The sequence below is a fragment of the Gnatocerus cornutus genome, chromosome 3 (assembly GCF_029298725.1).
Source record: "Gnatocerus cornutus isolate USDA-ARS CGAHR chromosome 3, icGnaCorn1.1, whole genome shotgun sequence".
NCBI classification, from domain to species: domain Eukaryota; kingdom Metazoa; phylum Arthropoda; class Insecta; order Coleoptera; family Tenebrionidae; genus Gnatocerus; species Gnatocerus cornutus.
Genome location: NC_142235.1, coordinates 18976284 through 18989222, shown reverse-complemented (window position 1 = coordinate 18989222; position 12939 = coordinate 18976284). Strand labels below are relative to the sequence as shown.

Here is a 12939-nt window from a genome sequence, read left to right as displayed (position 1 = left end):
CAAAATTTTAGAACATGGTAGAAAAATTAGAGAAATCTTTATTTTTATTTACGCACAAACCAAAAATTTCCACCGTGTGTTATAAAAATTCGTAACTTCGGTAGTTTTAATTCCAAAACAATGAAATTTGAAGGAATTTCTCTTTTGGGTCTGTTGCTTAAGTGTGCTAAATTTCAAAATTTTAGAGCAAGAAAGAGGGTTTTTAAAAATTTTCATTTTCGCACAAACCAAAAATTTCCATTATTTCGAATAAAAATTCGTAATTTCGCCAGTTTTTATTTCAAAATAATGAAATTTGAATGATTTACTATATTGGGTCTGTTCCTTAACTGTGTTAAATTTCAAAATTTTAGACCGAGAAATAGAAATTTTCCTTTTCGTCCAAACCAAAAATTTCGATTAGTTCGTAGAAAAATTGCTAGCGTCGCCAGTTTTGATTCAAAAACCATGAAATTTTGAGAAGTTACTATTTTAGATCCATTTTCGACGAGTGTTAAATTTCAAAATTTTAAACCGTGAAAGAGAATATTTAGAAATTTTCATTTTTGCCCAAACTATCAATCATTTCATAGAAAAATTCCTAACTTGCTCAGTTTTAATTAAAAAAAAAACGAAATACAGAGCTTTGTCAGACTCAATTAACAATTTCCCTCACTTTTCCGAACAAATGTCATTCACACGGATCTAAACTGAGCGACAAAAGTTACGGACAGTGACGTCACCAATAGACCCCAGAAAAAAAATCAGTCATAAACGAAATTTTTATTTTCTCATTTTACAACAGCTACTCGTAAACGTATAGGCAACGTTTCGATAATCAAGGCCTGATTCATCATCAAGGTACTTTGTGCAAAATCATAAGAGCATCCATTTGAATTTCCCACATTATTGCCACTGTTGAGCTCCTCTTCCTTAGATATTTTAGTAGTACAACATTAACAAACTACATAAACGGACGACATCAATTTTCCTCTCAACAAGTTATAAAATATCGATATTAAGCTGGAAGCACAAGTTAAAATGGGTACTCTGCCGCAGTTTAGGCTTTTTTCCCCCAATCACCCCATTTTCAAGCTTGTCTTAAACAAATAACTACATTAAACAACAAGACAGATAGAGAAAGATCACATTCAAGGCAAAGAAAGCCGAAAATTGGAGATTCACTGCAGAAATCTCTTCATTTCTTTGTTTTGGTTAATCATGCTATATTGAGCATTCTCAGCCTTCTCGATCATCGTATCTATTCTATCGACATGATTGTCCAAGGCCTTAGCCAAGTCGCTCCTCCTGGGAGCTTCGCTGCAGCTCCCATTCTCACTCAGAGCTGTTGGTACAACTGGACTATCACTGGACTGACCATCTGCAGCTACATTTTCCGACGAGGACGCCGTTCCAAGTTTAAACTTCAATAAACTCGTCAACGAACTGCAGGAGGCTTTAAATCGATGGATCTTCTTCTGCGTCACTTGCAGGATACTGTTGAGCTCGTCCAGGCCTCCGGAGATGTGCGCCGTGGACTCGTCTTCATGGTCCGCGTCCTGGAAGAGTACGCGAGGTAGAGTAAGAGTGGTGGTGAGGAAGGTTTACCTTTAGAGCTTCGACGTCTTGGTTTTCTTCGGCGGCGGCGGCGCGCTCTGCCTGGGTCTTGAGGAAGTCTTCGTAGTCTGGTTTTTCGACGCCTAGGAGCTCAGCTCGCATGCACTCGTACTCGTAAGTGCCTTCGGCCATGATTGACACTGTAAGGGCATGTTATGACATGTGCCCGCTGTGTATTGATTAAAGATGGGGGCGGCGGCCTCTGGTGGAAGGTTGCGAAAGAAACAAAGTTCAAACTGATATTTAATTTATTTCAACAAAATAACAAATTACTATTTGAAAATACAAACTAAAAAATCGACAGTGTACATACATACTTTTGGAAGCATTTTATATTTTTGTCCTTTCATAGTGTGTAGAAAAATCATCAGTTCGTCTTGTGTAGACGTGAAAGCGTTAAAGACTTAAATTACTCCGTAAAAACAGAAGATTAAAAAAAGAAAAATTCACAAGTATTTACAAGGTTCATGTAATCCCTTACGCGCTATCAATATATTTATATTAAATTTGGGTTTATTTACATTTCCAAAAATCATTTATACAGGAAAAAATACACTGACAGTTCCGAACGCAACGTAAAAAGCGAAGATTCGAAAATAAACGCACGACATGCATTGCACGAAAAACATGAATTTGGTGGAAATTCAATCGAAATTAAAGTTAGTTGGAAATGCAAAAAACTGGACATTGCATATAACCGCCATCCTCCAGAAAGTCACATAAATATCAAATTTTGAGGCTATGCAATTGAATCGAATAACTATTCCCTAAATCCTTACACTTAAACTTATTGTATACAAGATTTATTTACAGTAAAGTAAAACTGTTATCTACAATTAAAGTAATCATCAATTAAAAAAAAAAACTGAAATGGACGCTAACCGATCGGTTCCCTTCGCTCGCTCCCGTCGCCGCTACCATCTCGCACTCGCGTGATGGCCGCAGCGAGCGCGAGCGAAGCGAGCGCAGAGCCCCATCTGTATGAATACAGTTAACATTAACCTAACCTAGTTATCACTTATCACTTATTATATACAGACAAAAAGCTCCAAGTCCATTAAAACACTAATCCTCATCTGATAATGGTTCGTATTGCGCCGACAACAGCGGTTTCGGCTCGTTATTTCTTGAACTATCGTTGGCAGTGCTCTCTTTATGAACATAAGGAAATCCGAATCCAGGCTGCTGTTGCGCCTGCTGCATCTCTTCGTGCTTCTCTTCATCTATCACCATCTCCCCAGGACTGTCGCTCCTTTCCTTCTCTTGATTCTCCTGCGTCTCCTTCTTATCATCCTCCGTTCGCATCACCTCCACTATCCTATTCTTCACGTAATCCAACGCCGAGATGTGCTGGTTTTGCTGCGGCTGCTGTTGGTACCGCCGGAAGTTCTGCTCGGCACTCCAGTGGTTGTCCGGGGGCGACACGGGCTCCACGTGGTACTTCTGCGGCTGGGCGATGCGGATGATCTGTCGCTCGTCCTGTTGGGGCGTCGCCGCCCGCTTATCCTCCTTCTGTTGCTGCTGCTGCATTCTTCGTTTCCACTGCTCGTTCACGTTGTCCTGGAGGTGGTAGTAGTTTCCCGGTCCTCTGGTGCTGAAATCGTGGCTAATCACCGAATCCGTCAACTCTTTCACAGTCAGATTTTTGTTAATAGTGTCCGATTCGAGGTCGATACTGATCACCGACGGCGGGCGCTCGCCGTTGTCCTGTTGACTCTGCGGAGGATCCCTGTGGAAACTCTGGAACAACAAATCCCCAGGCTTCGTCTCGCGCGAGTTCGGCATCATCTCCCTGCCTCCTTCCGACGTCTGGTTGATCTGATGGGTGATGATGGCATCGATCAAACTAGCTGCTGTCAAAGAAGTGGTTGAATCGCCCCCACGCGCTTGGTGCCGCTGCGGGTTTGGTGGAGGCGGCTGCTGTTGGTAGACGATCCGTCGTTGCTCCTCCATCCGCTGCTGTTGGCGGATTTGCTGTTGGTGTTGTTGGATGATTTGGAACCGGTGCGGTTGCTCCATGATGTTGTCCGCCATGGTTTTGCCCAGTCCTTCATGGGGGGCGTTGGGCACTGGTAAACTGGGTTGTTGGACAGCCACATCGACTAGACTCGACAACGCTTCGTGCCCCGGCGGCAGATAGGGGCGGGTGTGTCTCTGGATCACCCCTTGGCGCTGCTGGTTTTGTTGTTGAGGCGGCGGGGGCGGAGTTCGATGGGGGCTACTCGCAGGGTAGTACTGCGCTTTTTCGTTCCTGCGCCCCAGCATCTGCTGGGAGGTTATATAGTCGTTCATAATAATCTGTCGCGAACTCAACTGTTGCTCCACTGTGTAAGCTGGTTGGCGGTATTGAGCGTACGCCCCCGGTTGGGGCGAGTTCTGCGGCACCCCCCTCTTATTAAAATACTCATAGACGCGCTTTTCCTGCATGTGCGGCATGTGGATGGGGGTGCCCTGGGTGATCGACCCCATTTTGGTCTCGGGGGTCATCTGCCGCAGCAACCCTTCGTATCGGGGCTGCTGGTTTATAATAGGGGTGCCTAGAGTAATCGAACCTGACTTAGGATTCGCCGGTTTAGGACTCGGCAGTTTTGGCCCTGAGCGGATTGGAAAAGCCGGACTTTTTCTTTCTTGGTGGTACGGCAAGTACTCCCTGTGCATCTGCTGCTGCGGGTGCTTCGAATGCGCCGGGGGCGGCGGCTCGCGCGGCTTCTTTATACTTAAATCTAACGTCTCCGGTTCGCGCGAATCCTGCACTGATAACACGACGAGATCATTTCGCGAGTTCATCTGCTCCTGCTGCTGCTGTTGGTGAGGCGCCGCAGGAACTGGGGTGATCGTCGCACCGATCAAAGGCGTTACGAGTTTCGCCAAAGACATGTCACTACGTGGTGGTCGCTGAGGGTTCAGACTGTATTCGCTTACTATAGTGACTTCATTCGAATCGTTGTGGAGGATTGATTTGATTGTGGGTGTCATGCCGCTTGTTGGAGGATTCTGGACTTGAGCACCTGGATTCTTCATAAGTTGTAATTCGATGACGTTGAGCACCAGGTCTTTGACGCTCAGAGGGGAGGCGTTCTGGCGGAGTTGTCCATCGTTCGTGACGGGAGTGATGGTGGCGGAGCCTTGGTAATGATCGGGAGTTTGGGCCTCGTCGGCGGTCTCCGTCGCTGAAGAGTCGTAATCCTCTTTCTTGATGGGGTTCTGGCTCTGGTTCGGGATAACTGGGGGGCTCTCGGCCGCGCTTGCCGTGTCGCTGGAATGTCGGTCCCGCATGGGCTCCTCGCAGCTGGAGGTGCTGGAGCCGCTCTCCTCCTCGTCAGTCAGAGTCGGCTTCCGGTCACCTAGAAAGTGTTAATTTTACCACTGACTGAAGACTGTCTTCACGGACATACCTAGACAGCTCTCCAAATTCAGCCTCTTGCGGTTGGCGGAGTAGAACGCCCGGACTTGATGGGGCGGTTTGTTCAGCCTCTCCCCCACCACCTGCCAGTTGGCGCCCGCCTCCGTCAGACAGTTCTTCAGCTGGCCGATCTCCTCCTCCGTCCACTCTTCGACCGGCCCCAGCCGCCTCTGAATCCTGTTAAAACACGCCGAGCAACACTTCGTCACGCCACTGGGGACGTGGAACTCCGCCAGAAGCGGCTCGCGGACGTCCGACGGAAGATCCTGCAGCCGTTGCGGAAACGAGCGCAACCTCTTCACGCGCCCTCTGGAGTTGGGACACGATGGTAATGGGCAATGGGTGTAGCGAGATCGCACGCATTTGCACCGACAGGTGTTGCAGACGCGCCCATTTGGAGGTATCTGGTCTTCGCGGAGGCCGTATTGGGACGCCTGACTCGGCACCAGCGGGCGCGACTGCAGGTGGGGGCCCAGTTGGGCGCTGCAGACGATGCACGTCCCTTGGATGGATTTGTCTGCAACAATAATTAAATGTGTTTGGTTTGGTTTTGATTAGTTTGCATTCCGGCAATTAAGCGGGATGTGTTGATTCGGGATTTTTGCACATTCGGCCAACATGGAAAAAGAGGAAGAGAATTTTGTTTAACAAAATTGCGCATCAAAACGAAAACCAACAATGTATTCTAGGGCATCCCTTTTTCAAAAAAGTCAAATTTTAAATGATCGTAGGTTGAATTGCATTTATTTTGAAAAATTAGAAAAATTTATGCATAAATATTTGAATTTTCCTTATTTTTTAAACTTTTGATGGCTTAGACGTTTAAAATTCTATAATCGACAACAGTATTTTTGCTGTGAAAAGCAGAGATGTGAAAAGCATTTATGTCATACAACTCTAAAACCAAGGCAAATGGATTATCAAAATGCCATAACTAGTTTTATAATAATTTTGGTAATTTTAGTGCTACGGCTATGAAATTTCGGAAAAATACAACTTTTAAGCCGTCAATTGACTCTAGCAAATTGCAAAACTGTAGAGCAAAAGACCCAATTTTAGAAATTGTTAAGGCGGACCAAAAAATTTAGACACCCTTTGTTTAAATTCGGAATGTTTTTATAATTTCAGTACATCGGCTACGAAACTTAGGAAAGTTACTACCTATGAGTTATGTACTAATTTTAATAAATTAAGAAAGTCTAGAACGGAAGACACAGACTTTATAGTTATTTACAGTCGCGTGTGGTAACTTACATTTTACAGCGCGAAATCAGTTTGAAGCACGACGGCGTAGCCGGAGTGCTTTAATGATTGAGCGCTGTAAAATGGTTAACGCACAAGAGTTGTATTAAACTTTTTGGCCGAAAAATTTTAATTTAAATAATTGGATTTTTCAAAATTTATGGGAACTGTCACATCTGACATTTGTAAATTTCATCATCTGTCAATTCTGTCAATTTTGTAGTTGGTGCACAAAAAGTACACAAGATGGCGCTGTATAAAAAACGTTTTAATATTACTTTAAAAATAGAAATATTGTCTTAATTGAGATAATAATTTAGGTAGATTCCACTTTGGTGATCAATCTTCATTATGGTAAAGTGATTTTAATTTATAAACGCATGTGAAGAGCAGACGATTTGGGCAATTTTTACAGCACGGCGTGTGTAAACGTCCAGGGCGCTTGTAAATCTAGTGTTTCCGAAGATGTCAATTGAATGTTAATTTGACGTTTACACTTCATGAGGCCAAAAAAAATTTTATTTTGAAAACAAAGCAAAAATTTCCGACATCCACCATTAAAATTTCGGTAATTTTAGCGCTACAGCTATGAAATTTGGGGAAATTATTATTTTAGAGTCGTGTATTAAGTAGTCTACCAATATTTGGAAATTTTAATTTTCAAGAGGAAGCAAAGTGTTCTGATATCCTCCACTACAATTAGTAATTTTAGTAATTTTTGTAGTAATTTTTTCAGCTATGAAATATGGGGAATTTTCTACTTTTCACTCGTATATTAACTTTAGCAAACTGAAAAATTGTTGAGAAAAAGGCGCACATTCTAGAAATTTTAAATAAACCCAGTAAATTAAGGCAAAATCGGTCTATTAATTTTAAAAATGGCTTTAAAAAAATTATTGACAATTCACACCAACTTAGGATTACTTTAATTTGATAAAACATTTATAGGACAATCCGAAATTGCATATCAAACTTTTAGTCCGGTCAAAATGGACAATTCAAATAACAAAAATTCCGACAGAGCTGAATTTTAGTAGAGATCTTAGGTCCACCTGTAGAAATAAAGTTTTAAAAGTCCCCATAGATCCCATGTGTGCCAAAAAAGTTATTCAATGTTTTATCAAAAATATAGCCAAAATAAAAATTGTAGATCATAACTTTATCTACAAAAATTATTCTTATACTTTTTTTCCTAACGATCACCATTACTAAGATATCGCCGTTCTAAAAGTTAAAGGATTTACATTCTATCTGATTTTCATAAAAAATGCAACACCTAGAAGCAGTAATCAGATTTTGATGAAATTTGCAGAAAACCTTTATTTCAGCATAAAACTGAAATGATGAAAATTTTATCAAAATATTTCAACTGGTTATGTTTTACTGAGGGTTTCTTGCTTCTTGATAGAGTACTACTTTTCAAGTGTGCTTTTATTGCAAAAAAAACACGATTTTTAACAGTTGTATTCACACATTTTGTTTATTATGAACAAACAGAACCTTTGTATAAATTTCACCACAATCGCTTCACCCCATTTCTTTTTATGGAAATCAGTATATTTTTTGTGTGCATATCATGTAGAATGTCCTTCAATTTTTAGAACGGCGATATCTTAAGAACGGTAGTTTTGAAGAAAAAAGTAGACAGACCATTTTTGTAGATAATTTTATGATCTACAATTTTTGTCTAGGCTATATTTTTGATAAAACTTACCGTTTTTGAGGAAAATCTAAAAAACCAAAAATTTTGACGTTTCACCTTACATAACTTTTTTAAGCGACTTAAACTAAAAATGGAATTTTTAGACCTCAAATCTGTGGTGGCGCCATCTATCCATAGTTTTCCATATTACATCAAGATACCGACATTTTTATAATTTTTGGGTAAAATCAAATCGACAAACTGCTGTAAAGTGCAACAAAGACGTGTTGAATTATTGAAAATGAACATGTCTAGCAGTGCTGCTGCAACAACATCAAGAAGCACGTCAAACCTAATTCATACAAATTATGAAGCTCACATGCCGAAACTGTAAATGTAAATAAAGAAAATATGAACTTTTCTGAAGGATTCATAAATATTTACAATTATTCAGTTGTTACAAATGATTAAATCAATAAATCATAAATAAAATTAATTAACTTGTAAATTTAATGATGTCGCCTAAAAATCTTGTGTATCACGGCCAAAAAGTGCCATTTTGCCCCGTCTCGGCCGTTAAAAAAAAGCTCGGCCAAAAAAGAAACACTTTTTGGCCTTGGTACACAAATAACTATTTAAAGTTTGCGTTAATTTTACAGCGCAGTGTAGTTATAATACATATTTTGCCAACTACATTATTGGAATTTTCAATCCAGTTGTCTTGGTTTTAGAATTGTATAAGAAAAATGCTTTTCTCAGCAAATATTCTGTTGTCGATTATAGAATTTTAACCCGCTAAACCATCAAAAATTTTGAAAATAAAAAAAATGCAATTATTCAAACAAATTTTTAAAATGTAAGTTATTCAACCTACGATGATTGAAAAAGGGATCGTTGAGCAATTTTCTTCGAATAAAATCAGCGACAATAAATATGGCCCGTAATTAGCAATTTGATAATTGCTCTCTCGTCCATTGTTCGGGCGAAATCCGCCCCTGGAACAACGGCAATCAGCGAGAACGGTCCCGCAGGAAATGTATATAATAATGTCGAAATTCATGCGGAAAATCTTTTGATTATCAACGACAGAATGTTTGGTTTAGTCGTCGACTCGTCGCCCCTAGAGAACTCGCCCTTCGCCCCACTCCCACTTATAATAACAATAAAAAAAAATGAAGATCTAGCAGGTAAAGTCAACATGTAGAAAGAGCCTCCTTGCGAAGTTTAAACAGCAAAGCTGCAGTAATTGGCAAACGAATGTTCTCCGCCATAATCCGCTTTAATTAGTCGAGAAAATCAACACGAGATAACTTGCTAATTGGGCCTGAACCACCTTCCGCCCGTCGGGACGGGGGCCAGTCCCGCCCTGTAGAAAAAATTCGTGTGTTTGTTCTCGCAATCAGGCAAAAAGGGCCCGGGAGCCGCGCCAGGATTTGTCACAATGAAAATTTAACGAAGCCACCCCCTGAGATGGCCTATCACAATTAGCAAAATTACGATTGATGGTCACACGTTGCAAATTCGATAATCCTCTAATTATCGAGATTGATTAACGATTTTTCGAATCCCCAAAGACGTCAAAAAATCAACGGATAATCCCGAGACAGGACACATGTCCGGTTAATCCCTCTCCTATTACACTTCCGATGATAAAATATTCTCAAAGTGAGCCTCGGGTAGTTGGCCCCGCCAGATCCAAGCGCGAAATTGAAATATTAATATTTAATTCAATTAGGAGAAAAGTGTACGCACACATACACTTTAAAAACGAAATCAAATGGACCGGAAAAGTGTATTAAATATTTTTATTTAATTAAGTGAGCGCCCGTTTTAATTCGTTGATTAATGGAAATTGTATGGGGCGGCGGGGGAAGTGAGAAGAGTGGACACAATCGCATGACATCGTGATCGTCGATTGATTCAAATCACAACGCTGATGATGCCGATACGATTGTTTGACGTGCAAATCCAAGCAGGGCCGTAACAGTTTTGGTTAAATAATGACCAATCGATGGGGCGATAAATTAATTTCATTGCGTGCTAACCTGTTTTTCAGTGTCATGATTCTTTTATTATTATATCGCCCGCTATTAATTCGACATGACGATAAAACTGTTACGTTGCCGAACTGAATTTTTTAAAATATTCTGCATAACTTCAGTGGCCGAAGTTAAACAAAAACGAGTAGAAACCCGCGAGGTCTTCAATATTTTACCACATTTTCAGGTCTCTCAACTTTATTTCGATGAAAACCCTAAATCCTTAACGCTTTAACTGTTTTAAACGTATTTATATACAAGGTGTTTGTAAAAGTTTCTAGCATCAAGGCTGGCTCTGGAATTCCTGTCGTGCACTGTTTTGCCGCTTTGAAAATTATTTATGTTACTTACGTAAACGACGTTTCTGTCACGGTTTTGTGTTCAAATTTTTGATTTTCAGGTTTCAAACCACAACTAGCTAGAACAGTTTTCTTCTCAAAACTTACTTTATTTGCTCTATGATTGAGGTTAACTACAAATGTCAGTTAAAAAATCTAAACCCACATTTATAATGAGCGGCAAATTTCTTTGACATTTCATAGCCACCCTTGATGTTAGAAACATTTATAAACACCTTGTACGTTTTAACATTTTTCTCATAAACTGCAAAAGATGAAAATTTGAAATTTTGGAAACAAAAATCGGCGAATATTCACGTATTCGTGACACTTCCGGTTATGCCGGAAGTAGTAACCAACTTGCTTATTTATAATGAAACACCCCATATATTATTGCATTTTCAGATTTTACATATAAATTAAAGGTGCTTGATGTATAATGTGCTATACTTTTAAATTGAATCATTTCAGAGATATCTTGATTTATCTAAAAAAAATTGCACAACAGAAGTGAATTTTTTTTGTGAGGTGAGTAGCCTATAATCTATTTCAAACCTGTCACTTTAATGAAAAATAATCACAACACAAACGAACAATAAAATTTTGCGTTAACTTTATGGATTAGATACCTATTTTCTACTAAAAATATGAAAAAAAGAAGTGTTTTTACTGTTTTGTTTCCAATTTTTTTAAGAGACTTTGGAATGGTAAAAATTGAATTTTACATAGATCTTTTATAAACAAATTTAGTGGTCTAATAGACATAAAAAATTTACCAAAATTTTTCTGTAAATATTTTTTTGTAAAGCAATATTTTTTCACATAGAATTCAAAAATGCAATAAAATATAGGGTGTTCCATTTAAAATAAGTAAGTTGACTGCTACTTCCTACATAACCAGAAGTGTCACGTAAATGTGGATCTATTCGATTCATCTTATCTGCTTACTTTTGTCCCCAAAATTTCAAATTCTTATTTGCATTTTCTGAGAAAAATGTCAAAACATATTTAATCCATAGTTAATCCGATAATAAAACAATTATAAAGTCCGTTATTGTTGCATTTTCAGGAACCGTATTATCTTATCTCAAGAAAAACCTGCTATAAAAGACAATGCGAATCTAATCTCGCACTCGCTACCAAAAACATGCACCCACTCCTCGTTCTCTTCGCGTTGGTGGTGCCCTCAAGCCCCAAACTCCTAAGTGAGCCCCCAACCCCTTACTCCCCCCCTGATAACTCGTTTTTAGACTCTCGCATCATCAACGGCGACCAAGCAGCTAAAGGCCAGTTCCCCTGGCAAGCCTCCTTAGAAATCACCAAGAATGGCGCCTCCACCTGGTGTGGCGGGGCCTTAATCAGTGACCGATGGGTCCTTACAGCCGGACACTGCGTCTATGGGTACGACCATGATGGTATTTCCAACTCTCTAAGTTTCGATTTTCAGAGCCACCCATTTCGTCGTACGTCTAGGGTCGGTCAAACTGACTCAAAGCGACTCGGATAGAGTCGTAGTGACCACAATTCAATACGTTTTACACGAAAATTACAATTCTGGGTTGGATAATGATGTGGGTTTGGTTTTTCTTCCGAAATCCGTACGGTTAAGTGATAATATTCAAAGGGTTTCTCTGGCGGAAAGTGCTTTGCCAACCGGTTCTATTGTTACTGCGAGCGGATGGGGGCTAACTAGTGACAGTACGGACCTGTCTTAAAAGAAAATTTTGTTCTAACTGTCTTGATTGTAGGTGAGGATAAACCGTCGCCACTTCTTCACTACGTGAGTCTTATCACTATCTCTGATAGTGATTGTAGTTCGGCTTATGGCAACCAGTTGCCAAAAGGGGCTTTCTGTGCTCAACAACTGGGGAGTTTAGTACAGGCAACTTGCGAGGTTGGTACAATTTGGTACTGTTTTTTGGGGTGCTAGTGTGTTTTTCTAGGGGGACAGTGGAGGTCCAGTGGTCAGCAACAACGTCCACGTCGGAATTGTCAGTTTTGGGTCTTCAGAAGGCTGCGAAAGTGGTAGACCGGTGGCTTTTGCAAGAACCGATTTGTATCGCAGGTGGATACGCGAAAACACGGGGGTTTAACGTACGTTGAAGTAAATTTCTTGGCGCAGTTGGTTTTGGTAAAAGTAACCGTTTGTGACAGTGTAAAATTTAAATTTCCCGCCAACGCCTGGGAACTTTCCAATTTATCCATTCGCTTCGTTTTTTGCCTTATGACTTTATTTTTTGCTTTTTGAGTCTCCTAATTTCCGCTATCCGCAGATTTAAGGTTAGTTGTCAAATTTTCAACAAATTGTCACCACATCTGTCAATGTACACTGTAAAAAATGAAAACAGTTGCAAGTTTCCAATGCCTCCTCAGCCCAGGATTTTACTTGATCGTACAATAGTTTTGTACTTTCGTAATGAATAAAGAGTCGTTCTCTCTATTTTACGTATGTCTTAATATCTGTCATTCCTTAACTTTTGTCAACTATTTGACGTTTACCCGCCAAGTTTCGACATACGTTCCCATAAAAACAATAGTTTTTTGGGTCATAAGGCCGGAAAATACTATTTCACTCAGACTTCGAAAAACTATTTCGGATTTCAAAAAAAATTCTGATCTAGAGACTTTTACTCTCCAAGGTTGCTTCTAGCGACATTGTATTCTTCTTCAGCAGACTCC

At 40.1% G+C, this 12939-nt stretch overlaps 3 protein-coding genes across 5 annotated transcripts in view; 1 reads left to right on the top strand and 2 right to left on the bottom strand.

Annotated features, from left to right (window-relative positions):
* Positions 1-747: 747 nt before the first annotated feature.
* LOC148177784 (uncharacterized) lies at positions 748-1796 on the bottom strand. The gene is made up of 2 exons (XM_088032957.1): positions 1588-1796; positions 748-1538 (listed from the first exon to the last, which is right to left on the bottom strand). Exons 1-2 carry the CDS (start codon positions 1726-1728, stop codon positions 1161-1163), a joined length of 519 nt encoding a protein of 172 aa, XP_087889083.1. The 5' UTR covers positions 1729-1796; the 3' UTR covers positions 748-1160.
* A 30-nt stretch (positions 1797-1826) lies between these two features.
* Smr (nuclear receptor corepressor smrter) overlaps positions 1827-12939 on the bottom strand; it is a 50552-nt gene continuing 39439 nt past the window's right edge. For both annotated transcript variants that reach the window (XM_088032952.1, XM_088032953.1), the window contains exons 7-8: positions 4992-5516; positions 1827-4940 (exon numbers count right to left, since the gene is read on the bottom strand). In XM_088032952.1, coding sequence (XP_087889078.1) covers positions 2662-4940; positions 4992-5516 — 2804 coding nt within the window. In that variant the 3' untranslated portion in view covers positions 1827-2661. The remainder of the gene's footprint in view (positions 4941-4991; positions 5517-12939) is intronic.
* Positions 11394-12633, top strand: LOC148177783 (chymotrypsin BI-like). Of its 2 annotated transcripts, XM_088032956.1 has the most exons (5): positions 11394-11465; positions 11511-11661; positions 11708-11958; positions 12009-12154; positions 12204-12633. In XM_088032956.1, the coding sequence occupies exons 1-5, from the start codon at positions 11408-11410 to the stop codon at positions 12351-12353; spliced, it is 756 nt and encodes a 251-aa protein (XP_087889082.1). In that variant the 5' UTR covers positions 11394-11407; the 3' UTR covers positions 12354-12633. The 2 variants fall into 2 exon arrangements, with proteins under 2 accessions (XP_087889082.1, XP_087889081.1); XM_088032955.1 differs by having other exon boundaries at positions 11407-11661.